This window comes from Mustela putorius, unplaced genomic scaffold (assembly GCF_011764305.1).
Source record: "Mustela putorius furo isolate JIRA1106 unplaced genomic scaffold, ASM1176430v1.1 tig00003834_pilon_pilon_pilon, whole genome shotgun sequence".
Lineage (NCBI taxonomy): Eukaryota > Metazoa > Chordata > Mammalia > Carnivora > Mustelidae > Mustela > Mustela putorius.
In genome coordinates, this window is record NW_025421987.1 from 87,405,982 (window position 1) to 87,424,583 (window position 18,602).

The 18,602-nt window shown below is 41.2% G+C and overlaps 1 protein-coding gene across 1 annotated transcript in view; it reads left to right on the plus strand.

The window, feature by feature from the left end:
- Positions 1 to 645, plus strand: part of KNG1 (kininogen 1) — a 29,464-nt gene extending 28,819 nt beyond the window's left edge. Inside the window, exon 11 of the mRNA XM_004745212.3 lies at positions 407 to 645. Within this exon, the coding sequence (XP_004745269.1) occupies positions 407 to 487 (81 nt within the window). The 3' untranslated portion in view covers positions 488 to 645. The remainder of the gene's footprint in view (positions 1 to 406) is intronic.
- The last annotated feature ends 17,957 nt before the right edge of the window (positions 646 to 18,602 follow it).

Sequence of the window (18,602 nt, forward strand, 5' to 3'; positions counted from 1 at the left end):
AAATTTTATGAGGAAATTCCCCTTTAGCCTCACTTTATGATCATTTCATCTTTTTGCTGGGACGCTGAAGAGCACTGGTCTTTGCAAGAGAGAATAATACGATTGTCTTTAATTGCCTTATAACATGTGGGAGGCATATATTTTACAACCCTTGCTGTGCTTGTGGCCCAGGGAAATAAGATAGGGCTTTAAACAGCTACACTTCCCTGTGGATGAGTGCCACCGCTACTTCAGTGTATGGGATACATTTGAACCTCTGAGTTTTTATTTCATTTCCGATAATATCTGCACTTTTAAATAAAGAACCAATGATGTCAGGAAAAAGTCTCATCTTGTCAAATGGTTGCTTCACTCTTCTTTTGTTGAATGATAACAACAGATTAACAGAGTTTTACTATACTTACAGAGGCACCTAAGGTCCTGCGAGTACAAGGGCCGAGCTCAGGAGGCAGGGGCAGAGCCAGCATCTGAAAGCGAGGTCTCTTGACCAGTGGGCAGAATCTTCACGCCTGGCACAATAGCCCCAACAACCTCTATCACCAGCCCTGGCTCGAAGGACAAGAAGATGGGATAAAAGTTAAAAAGAAGAATGCTATTCTACTGTTCTGTTGCTGGGTGAAATAAAGTCCAGTCTTGATGCTCTCATTCCTGGTGAATTCATGGTGGCGCTGTGGCTCTGTCATGGCAACTCCTAGCCCAGCTCTAGAGTGTTCGTCCTAACCAAGGCAGGAGTCCCTTGGGCGAGGCTACCTTACCACCAAGACTGCATCATTTAGTGGGTCATGTTTCTACCAGCAATCTAAGGATTCTCCACCTTTCCTTCTCTCTCCTGATTCCAGCCTAAACTGAAGAATAATGTGTCATACTTTTTTTTTTTATGGTCCAGATAATTACCAAAAAGAAAAGAAAATCTTGTGTTAATGGGATACCTACCAACTTCTCATTATTAGAAAATACCTAACCACAACAAAGCTCTTTAAAATTTTTAAAAATATCTTTCTGATCTGGGTAGAGGAGAAACTAGGAATCCAGTAGAAGAGAACGTGATAGAGATTTTGAATTTTCTGTAGTAAAACACAGGTATTGAATGCCTATGATAGCCATTTGCTGTGCTAATTTCCTTTTGGTGTGTAACTTAATTCTCACAAGCACTCAGAGGTTCCCCACGATCACCTTTCTTTTACAATGAGGAAACTGTAGCTCTCAGTGCCCTGCCCAGGGTCACACAATTAATATGTGACAGAGCTGAAATTCAAGCCTTTTGAACTCCACTATGCCATATAATAATGAAGCTTTGTTATCAAAGTTGTCATTACCAAAAAACACATCAAGATAATTTCAGATTCCAAGATGATCATTTGCTCAATCCAAAAACCCTTATTAAATAGCTCATTGAGGCTGGCGCTGTCCTAGGTACTACCCAGGGTACCTGAGTCAGGTGCAGGTTTGGCTCTTTTCCATTTGCTTAGTACAAGATCCTGAGTAGAAGAGAAAATTTTAAAAGCCATAAATCCTTTCCCTTAAAGAACTTGCAATCTCATTGGGCAGTCAAGAACGAAAGCCATTTAATCAAAGCCACAGTCACTTGTGGAGCAGTGAGTGGGCCTGTCTGATGTGATAGGAAGATGTGAAGAGGTGGAGAGACCAAGGTGGAGAGAAAAAATGAAGTCCAGTTGGGAATTGAGATCAGAGTAAGCCACGGAGTGCCTTTTACATTTCTTGAGCTAAGATGTGTTGGAAGAGTGTTAAGACCCATTATACAGAAGATTCTGGGGTGCACGGGTCAGATGAGACCAACTGGACTCAAAGCAGTGTCCCAGACATATCTGGTCCATCACACCTTAACAGAAGAATGACTATTCAAGTCTGGCCTCCAAAGCCTACGGTTCTCACTTTACTCAACAACATGAAGTTGTTGTTCATGAACATGAAGATTTGGTCCAGTTTGGACCTTTTTAAGGTAAAATAATCATGAGTTTCCTATCACCCAGCACCCACATTTTACTCCTTTTTTTAAAAAAAAAAAATCTGCATTCTCCCCCTGAGCACACCCACAGTTTTTATTTGGCTCTAGAACCATGCAGTTGACCCCTTCATGCTTCGCTTCAGCATGGGAATTTCCTCTTGCCCAGTCCAAACGACATTCCTCATGTTGTCTGGGCCTGGGAGCTCAAGCAGGATGCCCTTCTTGGCTTTTTACCCTATAATCCATTTCCTGCCTCTAATCCTGGTTCCAAGAGACTTGAGGCTTGCTGATCTCATCATCCTTGCTGATCTCTTGCACCCAAGCTTGGCCCCCTTCTGCTGCTGCTCCATTCGCTAGACTTGTGGGACAGGCCAGACCTCCCCAAGGCCCCTGTGAGAAAATGCAGACATGATGCCAACCCACTCTCTGAGGAGTCCAGTGTCTTTCCCTATAAGTCGACCAGAAAGCCAAATATTGTCTCAACACCTTATGCAAAGTCTTTTGTTAAATTATATTCCTTCAACCTTTATTTTACAAGAATCTCCATTTGAACACCATTCTGTCTTTTGCACAACTTTAACTGGAGATTTTGCCCAGGGCATTCATACCAGAGGCAGTATAGGAGGTGCTCAAGAATCAGATTCTACAGTTAGTCCAAAAGCTGCGATTTATTTAATTCCTCAAGACCCAAGTTTCCTCACCTGAAATATAAGGTTGATAATGCGCTCACATCATAGACGTGTTTGAGACTTAAAACAGCTAATTCCTTCAATGGGCATATTGTTTAGCCCTTGGCAAACAGTCAACAATGGGTAGCTATGAGGGGCTCCTGGCTGGCTCAGTCCTCGGGCCTCATGGGTTTAAGCCTCACATTGGGGGTAGAGATTGCTATAAAAAAATAAATAAATAAAGGGTAACTATTGCATTATTAGGACATACACAATATATTATTTTTAGAGTCTAACTCTGGGGAAAGAATGTTTTGTCAGATAACGAGAGGTGTTGAACACAGCATCTGTGCCTTTTTGCCTTTGCAGTCATACTCAGGATTCAAAAGTTTTAATCAGCTCAGAAAGTGGCTGGTAGTGTCTACTCCTGCATGTCCAATTCCACAGGTTCTGAACCTTGGCTGCACATTCAAATCACCTACGGTGCTCGGAAAATATAGACCCAAATCTCCCAAGTATCACTATTTTTCTTAAGTTCTCCATTGTTTGTAATGCATCCAATAGTGAGAACAATTGATTTAGGCCCTCTCTGTTCTTTTTTTAATCTTAATTATCCAGATTTACATTGTTCCACTGTATTAACTCTTTTGAATCTTTTTGAAAACAGGAAGGTTCTGAAACTCACAAAAGATGGATAGATGGTCAGACGGAGACTGTGAGTATTATATGCACCAGGATTGTCCCAATAAGAACCGAGAGTACAAAATGGGTATAAATGGCATTTCAAAGACTTAAAAACAAATGACTACATTTGAATGAAGGACAGGAATAAATAAAAACCGACAGAAAGCGTTCCAGTCTAGTGTGCCTAAGGGGATAGATTGACACGAGCAAGGAAATGGGGGAGGGGTGGTCTGTGCTTTCCAGTGACTCGCAGAGAAACTGACCCAAAAGGCACATCATTTCAGATATTTCAATACCTGGATGAACATGGGAAATCAACGTACAAGTGGAATATACATCCCTCCTCTGTCTCAAATCATTATTTCATTTCCTTCGCTATCTGTGACCCCCACCATACACCCAGGCGAGTATCATTTTACACCTGGATTAATCTTATGACCGCTGTAATCAGAAGAAGAGATTAGAAAGAACAGGAAGAACTGAAAGGGAAGAAATTGTTCTCTGAAAGTAAACTCAGCTTCTATTTCTACTACTGAGCCAGAAGCCTGAATCTAGCAAAAGACCTTTGTTACAACAGCTTTCCTAACTTTTGTCTTCTTTATCTGGCATGTGGAGATGGTATCATATTGACTGGGTGGAAATAACACTATTTTATCATGGCTATTAAAAATAATGAAATAGGGGCAGCTGGGTGGCTCAGTCAGTTAAACGTCTGACTCTTGGTTTCAGCTCAGGTCATGATGTCAGGGTCCTGGGATCGGGCCCTGCATTGGGCTCTCTGCTCGGTGGGGAGTCTGCTTGAGGATTCTCTCTCTACCTCTGTTCCCTCCCACTGCTCGCTCTCTGCTCAGCGGGGAGCCTGCTTCCTCCTCTCTCTCACCTGCCTCTCTGCCTACTTGTGATCTCACTCTCTGCCAAATAAATAAAATCTTAAAAATAAAATAAAAAAAAAAAGAAGCACTGATGTCAAGGCCAGAAGTCAGAGGTATTCTGGGAAGGATTTCTAGGTCAGTAAAAGGGCAGGACAAGAGGACAGATGTGGCCCATCCTCCTCAAAGAGTCTAGAATTATGTGATGAAGCAATCTAGAACCTGATAGACCAAGAGGAGAAGGAAAAACATACGGGCAATAATTTGCTTAGATTTGCCCTAAAAGTTTATTTAGCAGATGTCTCTTTCCTGCATTTAGTCTCTCTGTTTTGGACATCTGCTACTGCTTAGTTTGGAAAACCTATCCACCCCAAAACAACTTTATGCTCCATATACGGACGAGATAAATATGAATAAGTAAAAGCCCGAACATTTGGCAGGAAAATGTAGGACTAAGATTGAGGTTATTTATATTTAAATATTCATTTAAATGGTGAAATTCCTTATTAATGTTTCTTTCACATTCTTAGTATGTGTGTTTTCTTTTTTTTTTTTTTAATGAACCACTTTTTCAAGGTGATTTATTTTACTTTATTTATTTATTTATTTTTATAGAGAGGGAGAGAGAGAGAATCTCATGCAGGCTCTGCGCCCAGCACAGAACCTGACATGGGGCTCAATCACATGACCCTGAGGTCATGACCTGAGCTGAAATCAAGAGTCAAACACTCAACCGACAGAGCCTCGCAGGTGCCACAAGGTTTATCTATTTATTTGAGGCAGGGGAGGGGCAGAAGGAGAGGGAGAGAGGGAATCTCAAGCAGACTCCATCCTGAGCGCAGAGCCTGACACCTCCATCCCACCAGCCTGAGATCATGACCTGAGCCAAAATCAAGATTCAGATGTTCAATCAACTTAGACACCCAGGCACCCTGTGTTCTTTCTTTTTATGTATTTTATAGTACGTAATCCTTTAGTGTTTTATGTGGGAACTTTAGAAAATACAGAATAATGTAAAGCAAAAAATAAAAGCTATTGTAATCTCACTAGCCAAATGAAACTACTGTGGAAATTTTGGTTATAACTTTCTAGAAATGTTTTCTCCAAATGTCTGTAGGTGTGTATATTCCAAAAAGGGACTTATGCTATAAATGTAGTATATAAAAATCATGACCATTTTTTATGTCCTTAGATTTGGTTCCCATAAATTCTTTCATAATTATAATAAATATACGAATGCCTTTTAAAGAATTTTTTATTTTTAAGTAATTTCTATGCCCAACACCAATCAATCTCTACTCACAACCCCAAGATCAAGAGGCACATGCACACTGAGCATGTGAGTCACAACCCACTGAGCCAGCTCTGCACCCCAAATATATGAATACCTTTTTTTGTTTGTTTCTTTTTTGTTTTTTAAGAAGGCTCGGCACCCAGCAAGGAGCCCATGTGGAGCTTGAATGCAGGACCCTGAGACCTGAGCTGAAATCAAGAGTCGAAGGCTTAACTGACTGAGCTGATATAGCTTCCTACTGATACATTTTAACTGTGATGCCCTTCCAAAACATTGAAGTGGCCAAGAGAATTTGTAAGCATGATATTTGTTGTTGTTTTTACTGTCCTGCCCTTTGACTCCTAGTACAAAAAGTGGGTCCATGAAATAGGTGGGGAGCCATCTGTCAGTAGCTGACCCAGAAGGAGGACCAACGGTCTTTACTTTTAGAATACATGTTTCTGCACTTGAGAGGAGATTCAGCTTCAATCTTAGTCCAGTGAGTGAGGATTTTTTGTGAAATTCCAGCCTTCGTAGGAAGCAAGTTTCTCTTCACTAGTAAAATGAGAAGTGGAAAGAATGAGGGCGAGGGGCCACACTCCTTTTCCAAGGTTATCTTTCCTCCTTTACAGGGAACTGCTGCCCCCCAGAGGATAAATGCTTAGGGGAAGGTCTCTGGGAAACTCAAGGCCACGGGGAGAAAAATTCTCTCCTCCTCCTCCTCCTCTTCCTTCTTCTTCTTCTTTTTAAGATTTGTTTATTTGTGTGTGAGAGAGAGAGAGCACATGCATGTGCTTGCACGAGTGGGGAGAGGGGCAGAGGGAGAGACTCTTCAAGTAGACTCCCTGCGGAGCACAGAGCCCCAAGGCAGGGCTAGATCTCTGGACCCATGAAATCCCCACTCATGAGATCACCACCCGAGAGATTACGACCCATGAGATCACAACATGAGCGGAAAGCAAGAGCCCGTTGTCCAACCAACTGCGCTACCCAAATGTCCCACTTTCTTTTCCTAATGAATACATTTCCATCCTTTCTTTTCCTTGCTCTTATGGAGTTGCTGTACAATTTCCATTTGCCTGAGAGTTTACTAATTCTCTTTTTTATCTGGCTGTGGGGTTTTTTTCCCATATGAAAGTTCTTATGTACCCAGGAGGATGTGGGACTCACAAACTTTCTGAAGCTTTGGCAGGGAAAGTTTTCTGTTCCTGGAGGAAACTAGTGTGGATCTGCCACAAACACCAGAGAACAAGAACCTCCCAGGGCAGAAGACTTTGAATTATATAGGATAACTTAGCCATGGAGGAAATTAAAAAATAAAGTCCAGTAAAATACCTCAAGTTTAGTGGGGCTCCTAGAGTTGGTTTCAAAAGACCACCAAAGGGATGCTTGGGAGGTTCAGTTGGTTAACCATCTGCCTTGGGCTTAGGTCATGATCCCAGGGTTCTGGGATCAAGTCCTATATCAGGTTCCCTGTTCTGCTGGGATCCTGCTTCTCCCTCTGCCTCTGCCTCTCTCTCTCTCTCTCTCATGAATAAATAAATAAAATCTTTAATTAAAAAAAAAAAGACCACTAGACTTTATATGAATCTGAAAGAAAGAATCATAAAGTTTCTCCAGCAAAGTGAGACAGTAGGCCTGAAGAAAAAAAATCCTCCAGGCTGGGAGGAAAGGCAAATAAATGCTCTGTTGTCACCATGTCTGGGTGCCCAGCGGAAAAATTACAGCATGCAGCTTGTAGAAATGCATCAAGTATACTGAAGTTAGTCTATGGAAGAGAGCAACTTAAAAGGGACTTTTTCAGGGCACCTGGGTGGCTCAGTGGGTTAAAACCTCTACCTTCCGTTCAGGTCATGATCCCAGGGTCCTGGGATGGAGCCCCACATTGGGCTCTCTGCTCTGGCATGAGCCTGCTTCCTCCTCTCTCTCTCTCTCTCTCTCTGACTGCCTCTCTGCCTACTTGTGATCTCTGTCAAATAAATAAAAACAGACAAACAAAACAAACAAACAAAAAAACTTTTAAAAAAAAGGGACTTTTTCCTCCTAGGGACTTCCAAGAGGAAAAGTTTAGATTTATATGAGAATTAATACTATGATTAAAATAAAGTTAGAATATACCAATTATGATATTAAGATAACTAAAGTATTAATAAAAATTTAAACAGTGTAGCTAGTATTTCTCTTATAAACACTCTCAAAAATGTTTTTAGATGAGGAAAAGGAAAATTTAGCTCTCATTGAATGTCCTTTCAATTCTAAAATAAAAAGTAGAGATAGGCAAATTGACATCTCACCCATAATTTATAGTTATAAAAAGGGAATGAAAAGACAAATGAAGGAGAACCCTTTATTTGTTAAATGATTAATTATAAAGAAACAGTTTCCTATGGAAAAGACTCTAAGAAATTCTTTTAGAGAGCACGTGGGTGGCTCAGTGTGTTAAGCCACTGCCTTCACCTCAGGTCATGATCTCAGGGTCCTTTCTGCTCAGCAGGGAGTCTGCTTCCCCCTCTCTCTCGCTCTGCCTGCCTCTGCCCACTTGTGATCTCACTCTGTCAAATAAATAAAGAAAATCTTAAAAAAAAAAAAAAAGAAATTCTTTTAGAGGCACCTGTGTGGCACAGTAGGTTAAGCATCAGACTCTTGGTTTCAGCTCAGATTGTCATCTCAGGGTCCTGAGATGGAGCCCCTATTGGGCTCTGTGCTCAGGTGCTCAGAGGGGAGTCTGCTTAAGATTCTCTCTTCCTCCCCCTCTAAAATAAATAAATAGATCTTAAACCAAAAAAAAGAAATCCTTTAACCATGATTTATAGAGTTTTCGTATTACCTTTAAAATGTATGAATAAAAAGTAAATATAAGCCAAGTTTATGTGATACTGCTCAAATACTTTGATAAATCATTTTATATATTCTGGCTATGAAAGATAGCTATATATTTTGTCCCAGTTTTGTCACTCAAGAAATGAAAATTCAAAAACATAACATGTAATTTCATGTGATAAGTTTAGTATTTTACAAAATGTTAAATTAAATGCAAGTTTTAAGATTCTAAACACTTGACATGTAATGTATTATTGATTTACACTGATGTTTTAAAGTCTATAAACATGAATATGGGCATACAACTGGATTTAGTTTTTACTTGAATAACAAGTGTCATTGGAAACTAGTCTCATAAACCTTGGATAACACTGTAACTTAGGAGAACCTGCAGAGTTCTTCCATTTGCCCCACTGAGTAAACTTAGAAGAGTAAAAATTTTTTTAAAAGATTTTATTTGTTTATTTGACAGACAGAGATCACAAGTAGGCAGAGAGGCAGGCAGAGAGAGAGGAGGAAGCAGTCTCCCTGCTGAGTGCATAGCCAGATTCGGGGCTCTATACCAGGACCCTGGGATCATGACCTGAGCCGAAGGCAGAGGCTTTAACCCACTGAGCCACCCAGGTGCCCCTATACTGAACTTTAATACCAACTTAATATTTTTTAATCCACAGTTGTCTTTGGAACCTTGAACTAATAGATTAGTAACTAATACTTAGTTAATAATCAACATTTACCTAGGGACTTTTAGAACTATTGAAGTTCAGAGTGCCAAGAATAATCTAATACATTACTCTCATCTCAAGCTAACAAGTTAGCCTCCCACAGTTTCATGATGCTGGCAGAAGACACCTGAGTCCAAGACAACATTGCATATCGCAATCCCAGCGTTTCACGGGGTGACCCAAGGGAGGGGTTCTGCCGAGACCTGCACTACACACATGGTGGATTGCATAGCAGGAGAGGAACCCCGAGTTTTAAGAAAACAGATATTTTATAATGAGCAGTAAGCCTGCCTGACCTTTGGGCTGGAAGGAGACATTATCTTTATTATAAGGGACAGTAAATAAAATTGTCCTTTACTCAGAAAGGAGACACAATCTCTACTCCCAGGGCTGTTCATTGTACAAACATCCTTGAAAGATAGTGCAGAACAAAGTTAGCCATTACCTCTGCTCTTAATATGTGCAGAATTGGGGCACCTGCGTGGCTCAATGTGTTAAAGCCTCTGCCTTTGGCTCAGGTCATGATCCCAGGGTCCTGGGATCGAGCCCAGCATCAGGCTCTCTGCTCAGCAGGGAGTCTGCTTACCTTCCTCTCTCTCTCTGCCTGCCTCTCTGCCTACTTGTGATCTTTGTCTGTCAAATAAATAAGTGGAATCTTAAAAAAAAAAATGTGCAGAATTATGAGAAACCCATGGAGGCTTGTCTCCCAACACAAAGAGAAATAAAAAAATAAAATGTACAGTTCCTACATAGCACAGAAGCTTGTTTTCATGAATGTATTCTTATTTATGCATGAATACTTTTTCCCTTCAGAATACTCAATTAAGGCAAATTAATATAAAAATCAAATTATGGTAGACTTGGTAAAGCTGTTTTAAAACCTAGAGTTTTAAAGCTTTAAGTATTGTCATTTAAATTTAGCTAACTACATAAGTATATATGTATGCATGTGTACATATCAGAGCTAGAGCAAAGTTAACGAATTTTTAAAATTATGTTTAACAAAGGAGAGATGACTTGCAGTTTGGGAAAAGAAAATTGGTCACTGGATATGTAGTCTGCTGTCAGCGTGAAGCAGGTAAAAGTTCTTTGCCTAAACTATGTTCCGACATGGTGGCAAAAATTGTCATGGCTCTGGATGTATACTCTCACTTTTCACAATATTTATCCTGATCCTTGTGATGATTTTGAGTACTTCATAATTAATCACAAGCATAAAACAGCACGTTTCTTCACTGCTTAAAGGAATTTTTTTCCACTGTTAACCTCTGTATGGCTATTATAAAATACTCTTTTAAAATTTTTGGTCACCTTTTCTATTATTTTTACCAACTGTGCAGTCTCTTCAGGCTACTTTTTCATATATTATCCATTTCTACAATTTGACACCAAATTCAGAAGCTTTGGGCCCCTATAGGATGTTCCACTCACTGGCCAAGGATCTTGGAAAAACTGGACTCAAGTGGCCAGAAATACTGTTCATAGCAAGGAAGCAAGTAGCAGTGGTTACCTATGGGGAGAGCAGCCAGAGGGGAAAAGGGTATGAGAAAGACTTCCTTTTAACCACTTACCCTTTTCTTTTGCATTTGGTACAGTATGTCATTGCTTATCCCAAAGTGCATATTACAAAATAACCCTCTTCTAAATTACAATTTCACATACCCAACCCTTGAATTGCACTTCTTACAGTTATATCCGCACATGTGCAAATGACCATGGTACAAAGCTGTTCATGGCAATGCTATGTGTAATAGCAAAAGATGGGAAATGTCTAAATGTCCATTAATGGGATCAGTGAAAGGAGCTGTGTAACTGTACAGTAGAATGCAAGGCAGACCTAAGGAAGGATCAAGATTATGTACTCATATGGAAATGGTATCTCAAAATATATTAAGAGGAAAAAAAAGAGAGAGAGAGAGATTCAGAAAAATAAAGTATCCCTCATTTCTGTAAATTAGACATGATTTCCTTGCTTATGCATTAATATATATATCTAAAGGACACAGAAGGAATTAATATTATTGGTTGACTCTGAAGAGAATAACTAGGTGGCAGTGAGACAAGAGTGAGAAGATGACTCTTTACTGTATATACTTACTGTAAATCCTTTTTTTTTTAAAGATTTTGTTTATTTATTTGACAGACAGACATCACATGTAGGCAGAGAGGCAGGCAGAGAGAGAGGAGGAAGCAGGCTCCCTACTGAGCAGAGAGCCCGATGCGGGGCTCAATCCCAGGACCCTGGACCATGACCCTAGGCGAAGGCAGAGGCCCAACCCACTGAGCCACCCAGGCGCCCCTGTAAATCCTTTTTTAAAAGATTTTATTTATGTGTTTATTTAGAGTGCACATGGGAGCAGGGGGAGGCACAGAAAGAGAGCGTGAGAGAGAATTTCAAGCAGATTCCATGCTCACTGTGGAACCTTTCATGGGGCCGATCTCAAAATCCTGAGATCATGACCTGAGCCAAAACCAAGAGTCAGATACTTAACCAACTGAACCACCCAGGTGCCCCTAAACTTTAAATCTTATAAATGTGTTGCCTATTCACAAAATAGAAATAAACATTTTTAGAAGAGAAAGATAATTGTGAGATGTTACCGATTTCGAAAAAACTCAGTGGTATATGCTTTCTACACCTTCACCAAAGTTCTGGTGGCGTCCCAGTAAAGTCCATTCAGACTGTCTCAGAAAGTATCCTGAGATTGTGTGAAGTAGAAAGAACATGTAACTGAACTCTTTTGTAGAGATAAATGAGGAAACCCTATAGTTTTTCATAGATGCAAACTGTTTTTAATGTGTAAGTATCCATACATCAACATTCTCTTCTTCCAATGAGTTTTTCCAAACTTTTTAAATTGTGGCCTGATTTTAGACTGACAGAGAAGTTACAAAAATAAGATGGTTCTTGTATACCACCTTCACCCAGCTTCCCCTGATGTTACCATCTTACATAATCACAGTGCAATTAATAAAACTAAGAAATTAACATTGTATAGTATAATACAATAGTGGACATAATATACTATAATACAGTATAATACATAATATAATACTACAAACCACACTATCACATTATTCTGATTTCCTGTGAGCTTTTAAATGATGTTTCAAAACCTCGATTCAAAAAGCAAGCCATAAGTAGGAACCTGAACATACTGTTTCTTTCTTTTCTTTCTTTCTTTTTTTTCTTTTAAGATTTTATTTATTTATTTATTTGTCAGAGAGAGAGAGAGAATGCACAAGCAGGCAGAGTGGCAGGCAGAGGCAGAGAGAGAAGCAGGCTCCCCACTGAGCAGAGCCTGATGCGGGACTCAATTCCAGTACCCTTGGATCATGACCTGAGCCTAAGGCAGTGGCTTAACCCACTGAGTCACCCACGAGTCCCCATACTGTTTCTTTCTGTTCACAGCAAAACTTTGGTCTTTTTTTCTTTTTTCTTTCTTTCCTTTTGTTTGTTTGTTTGTTTGTCTTCAGGTCTTAACTTTTTGTCACATGTATTTTTGCAAATGTTCAAAATAGGTTGTATTCTGAAATTTTTAAAATTTTCATATGTATGTATGAGAAGGTACATTTGCATTTGTAATGTAAAAAGCGGCATGCTAGAGAATTAAGGGTTTGTCTTAAGGGACTGCCTAAATTATGGCCTGAGGGAGCTATTCATCTGTTTCATCACTTGATCACAACATTTTACTAGTCAAATATTTTGTTAATTATCCCATTTATGAACAAAAATTCAATTCCACTCCTGAGTCTACTACCAAAAGCAGTGGTTCTTAAAGTATGGTCCTCAGACCAGCAAGTCAGCATTATCTACGAACCTGCTGGAAATGGAAATATCCAGCAATCTGTGTTTGAGCAAGCCCTGGATAATGCTGAAGGGGAAACATTAAGAATCTGATTAAAAGAATTGTTTTGATGACTAAAGGGAGAGGAGAGAAGGAAAGATAGAACTAAGAGAGAAATTCCCAAGGGGCATTTCAGCCTGTTTGTTAACAGAAAGGTCTTTCTTCAGACTTGTTTCTCGGGAATTCCATCGTATGTACTTTGTTTCTTTTTTTAAACCCAAACTTTATTCTATTTTTTTTTTTAAGTACTCTCAAGGCCCAGTGGGAACTCAAGCTCACAACCCCGAGACCAAGAGTCCCATGTTCTACAGACTGAGCCAGCCAGGCGCCCTTGTACTGTCTCTCGTAAGTACAGACTCACCTTCCCATGCACCAAGGTTGGACCTTAGCCATCTTTTGACCTGAGTCAAACTGATTCCAAAGACGACAAAGTAATTAACATAGAACTTCTCTGTTGATAACTTCTTCTTCCAGAAACCACTTCAATAATTTTCTGGACCTGAAATGAGTACGGGCACAGTTCTGATATCTACAAATTTTGGTTCTGTTTTCTACAAATTTAGTTAAATGAAGACCAGTACCGCAACAATGTAGTGCAAATTTCAGTTACCACATAGTGCCAATTTCGCGGTCCTGGAAACACTAGGGAAATAACAGATGTGCATCCTGATGAGTGGCCAATCAGATCTCTTCCATCAGAGTCATCTTGATGAGTGGCCAATCACATATCTTCCTTCAGAGTCTATTGCTAAGTTGTCAGCCTGTGTCTGTTAGGCAGTTCACGCAATCTGCCAGGCATGTAGTTGCTGTAGAGGCTCTTTTTAGCCAACCAACTTGAACAAAGGAAACCTGACAAAGATAGAAGTATCTACAGTGACCCCCAGCTCCCTGGCAGAATACAAACAGGCCTGTTAGGTGATCCACTATGAAATATCCATAAATCCTAGCTAACCAACGGGTTACTTACCTGACCAAAAAAGAATTCCTCACATTCCCATACCTCCTCACCCCCCCCCGTGCCTGCCTTATTGCACACGGTCTCTCCTTTGTTCCCAACCCTCCACCATGGCCTTGGATGAATCCTTTCACCACCCCACTGCTGGCTTCCACCTGATGGTGTCACCCCATATTTGGTGGCCCCCATCTGATCTGGACACATCACAGTGGACATTCTCAGGAATAAACCCACAGAACATTTTACAAAAATGGGTGATGGAAAGAGAATTGTCCAACAAAGATGAAAGTGCAGCAACAAAAGGAAAAGTGGTATCATTAGAAAATAAATTGGATGTCATTAGAAGTTACTGACAGGGAATGTTGATAAAGCTGCTGGACTCTAGACTCCAGGTATGTATGCAGCCAGAGGAATTTGTGACAGTGAACTCACTGACATAAACACAGACCTCAATGGGACACAAAGGATGGAGTTGGCCCAGTGGAAGTGACACTTGCAAGCCCTTCACCTCAGAGCACCCTCAGAGGTGTTTCAGAACACTGAAGCAGGAAGGATGGAATCTTAAGCAAACAGAAGTTGTCAAATTATATATTCCCTGAGAGCTGGGATCTGTATGGAGGCCTTGGCATCGACTCTTGGAGAATTAGGGGCTGAACAAATGTTTAGTGAGTTGGAACTACAGTAGTTCAGAGAGACACTATTGCCATGTCTAGTGTAAGTTACTTTTAGCCTCTAGTTTAATTTCTCACTGGCTGTCATTCTTAGCAAGTTATCAGTCTGATAACAATATCTAAATGATTGTCTCTTTTTTTCTGAAAGATATATAAATACCTGTGAATTTTCTTTAATAAGCTAGGAAAGGGTTTGGGGCTCTCCTGCTGCGTTTATGATGGTTAAAAGAAAGAAGTAGAGGAGGGGGTTAGAAGGGGAGACAAAGAGCCAAGACCGGAGGAAGAAGGAGAAGCTCTGTTCTCCCGCCCCCCCCAGCCCCCTCTGAATTGCTTTCCCTCCAACGATTCTCATTCTTTTCTTAGGATTCAGGTCTTGTAGATCTTAGTCATTTTAAACGTTCTTATTTAAGGTTCTCATTCAGACAGCCTTTCCGTCATCTGGCGTTCATGGCCACGGAATCCCACGGCTTATTCTAAGGACTGACTCTCATGCAGGGTGCCTTGTTTCCATGTGTGTTCATGTTTCGACTATGAATTCATCTGTAGCTGTGCTTGCTTTTTGCTTTGAGAACCCATTGTGCCCCAGGCAAAAAAGAGTTCGGGCAGATCCATTCTTGTTGACTCTGTCAGGAGTCTTGAGATGTCACTGCACTGGGACACATTCTTAGGTCAGGTTCTCACTCTGGAGTTTGGGGGACTTGAATGGTAAAAGAAAACCAAACTCCAAACCTCTCTGAGGAGCCAGACTCTAAGATGTTAACAGTGAGAAGAAAGGGGCACATATAGGAACTCTGGGTACTATCTTTGCAACTTTTTTGCAAACCCCAAATTATCCAAAATAAAGAGGTAATGTTTTAAAAATGAAGCCCCCCAGTTCCTAAACCAGTTAAGTAAGCTGTGGAGTCAGCTTGTATGCTTACTGGTCCCATTTTCACCTCCTTCTTCATTGTGGGTCTCTGCTATATCCCTTCTTCCTTGCAAGTTCAGCTATGAATTTAAAAAAGTCTTTGTTATATCTTATCTAACATTTCTGGGAGTTATTGTAGGGAGATTTTGAGATCCTATCAGCTCACTGTGTGTGGAATCTTAACTCCCCATCACTCTTTAATCCACATAAATCAAGCTTCTATCCCCACCACCAAAACTGTTCTGGTCAACCTTACCGTAACACTCACCTTGCTAACCAGTCGTTGATTCTTAATCATGGACTCGATCTTCCATTAACATTTGAACCATTGCACATGGCTTCCTTGAAACCCTATATTCCTTTGGTTTGTCACTTAATTCACTGCCTTTCCTCAGACTTCTTTGTGGACTTCGGCTCCTTGGCTGACCCTTCAATGTTGAGGGCCTTTGGACTCAGTCTGTTACCCAGTGTCTTATAATTTGACACCAGTCTCTCACTGATTCTATTCAGTCTAGGGATTTTAAATGTCATATACATGCTAATGACTCTCAACTTGAGATCTTATGACTTGATTTCTTCCATGCCCACCCCAGGGTCCCCAGACTCATGGATGCTATATTACTGCCTAGTCAACATTCTTACTTGAATATCAAACTTATTATTACCCAAACTGAAATCTGGATTAGGTTCTAATGGTAACAGAATAGATTGTCCCCCATATACCTGTGGTAGGCCTGGGCCAGGTCTGTTGATGTGGCAGCAAAGAGAACAGAGCAAAAAAGCCCTGTGGCATAGCATAACCCTCTCTGTGGAGTAGCAGTAGACTTTTCAGTGTGAACTTGGTCCTTTCCCATGTCTAACTGTCTAATAAACCTCTAGCCTAGCCAGCATGGAGGGAAAGTTGCCTAACTCTATGGGAGTAAGGAAGGAATTCCCGAAGAATTTTTCTTTCTTGTGTCTTCATTTAATGTCACATTTATTCTCATTGCATTGGACGGGAAAGGAAAGAGTCATAAGTATAGAGAATTGTTCTATGCCATTATCTTTCAGACAGCAGTGGGATCCTGGTTCCAATTTTCTTTGAGTTCAGGATCTGAATCTGAGTCAGAGGAAGCTGACACCTGTTGGGAGCTGGGGCTGGCTAGGAGATAGGCAGGAAACCAGAATGTACTTGACTTTGGAGGTTGCATGTCTCAGGGCTTGAATTCAGGTACCCGAAGACCCTCCAGGTAGATCACATGGGAAATAAAAATGGCGCAAGCCTAGGGCTGGGCTCAGGAGGTGGGAGGTCAGCCCCATGTGCATAGGAAGGACCTGAGAAGCCACTGTCCTCTCATCTGTACCCCAGGATCCTGGGAAGGGCCTCTGCATAAGGACAGGACCAGGTTTTCTCCTCTGGTTGGCCTCATGAATAGTAGAGAGTAAATCCTGCAAATTGATGAGCATCTGGAGACATTGTTGCCATTTTCCTTCAGGCCCCTGAGCTTGAGACCCTAGCCAGTGGCTGTTGACCATACATGATTCTCCATCCTCACTCCTTCACATGCAAGGGGTTTCTATTAATTTCAGCCTGATGGGTCACTTTGTCCATTTCTACTCCTGAGTTTTCTCTGCACCCCAGGGTTCTAATAGGGTGGGGGCAGGGGGCACGTGCAGAGCGCTGGTCCATGCTGGGCCCTGCTGCAGCTCGGCGATCTGGAGGTGCCCCAGCACAGAAATGTGCTTGTTCCTCTCTGTGCTGGTGCTTTCCAACAGCTTTTGCAAAGGATTTTCAACCCGTGTTGATGGTTTAGTCTCACATCCATGTCCAAAGGAACCTGATGCTTCTAGTTCCTGAGGCTTTCGGCTGTTCTGCACCATAACTGGGTTGCTCTCGGCTTCCTCCACTCCCCGTTTAGGACTAAGCTTTCTCCCATCTGTTAATTTTGTCATCATTTCCCCTTTTGCTTTCCAATTTAAGAAGCTTTGTGGGCTGTTGTCTCTTGTCCAATTTTCTTGAGTGTTTAAGTCTTTTTAACCAGACTTTTTACCCTTATTTTAGTTAGCTCTTAGCATCTTCCAACTTGAAACAAAAGTCAAGACTGTAATATACAGAGACAAAATCCCTTCTTGAAGGCAGAGGTAAAGGTGAAGCAAAGGTGGGGCTGCTAATGCCTCTAGGGGTCTAAAGCATCTATCTGGATTCACAAACTGAATTATTCAGAGTTCCCTGGGAAGCTTTGAGACCTCAGTTCATACTTGGTAACCTGGGGGGGATTGCCGAGGGAACTCTCATCTCCTTCTACGCAAGCAAAACATTCTTTTTCTTTTCTTTTTTTTTTAGATTTTTCAAAGATTTTATTTACTTATTTGACAGACAGATCACAAATAGGCAGAGAGGCAGACAGAGAGAGAGGAGGAAGCAGGCTCCCTGCTTAGTTCGGGGCTCGATCCCAGGACCCTGGGATCATGACCTGAGCCGAAGGCAGAGACTTAACCCACTGAGCCACCCAGGTGCCCCCTGAGCAAAACATTCCTGTGTAAGCATTTCAAAATGAATCATTTAATCTCTGTACCATCCAATCTCCTCCATGGATTTTACCTCTAGGAATCAGGGTCCCTGCAAAGAAGGAAGGCCCCCAAAGTTGGAAAATAGGCTCCCCCCCAAAAAATTTAGTCATTTGCTTCAATCAGTACCCCACTGAGAGTCTATCCCTTAGTGATTCTTACCGTCCCACAAACATACCTCTGTCTTATCAGATGACCTTTGATCTGATTCATCTAAACTCATATAGAAATGTACTCCCAGGGAGCCTGGGTGGCTCATTTGGTTACGCTTCCACCTTTGGCTCAGGTCAGGATCCCAGGGTTCTGGGATTGAGCCCCACATGGGGCTCGCTGCTCAGCGGGAAGCCTGCTTTTCCATCTCCCACCATCCCCCTGCTTGGGTTCCCTCTCTTGCTATGTCTCTCTCTCTGTCAAATAAATAAATAAAAATCTTAAAAAAAAAAAAAAAGCAACTAAGAAAGAAAGAAAATAAATGCACTCCCTGCCTCTGCTTTTTAACCTGTGAACCTCATTTAGTTCATCTGATATATGTTCCGTTCATTTTCTACTTCGGTGAGTCTGACAGATTCAGCAACTAACCCCAAATTAGAGCCAGGCAGGGAAGACAGGAAGACTCCTGAGGAAGGCCCCAGAGGATCAGCAGGCTGCCTTTTACTTCCTTTGGTTTGT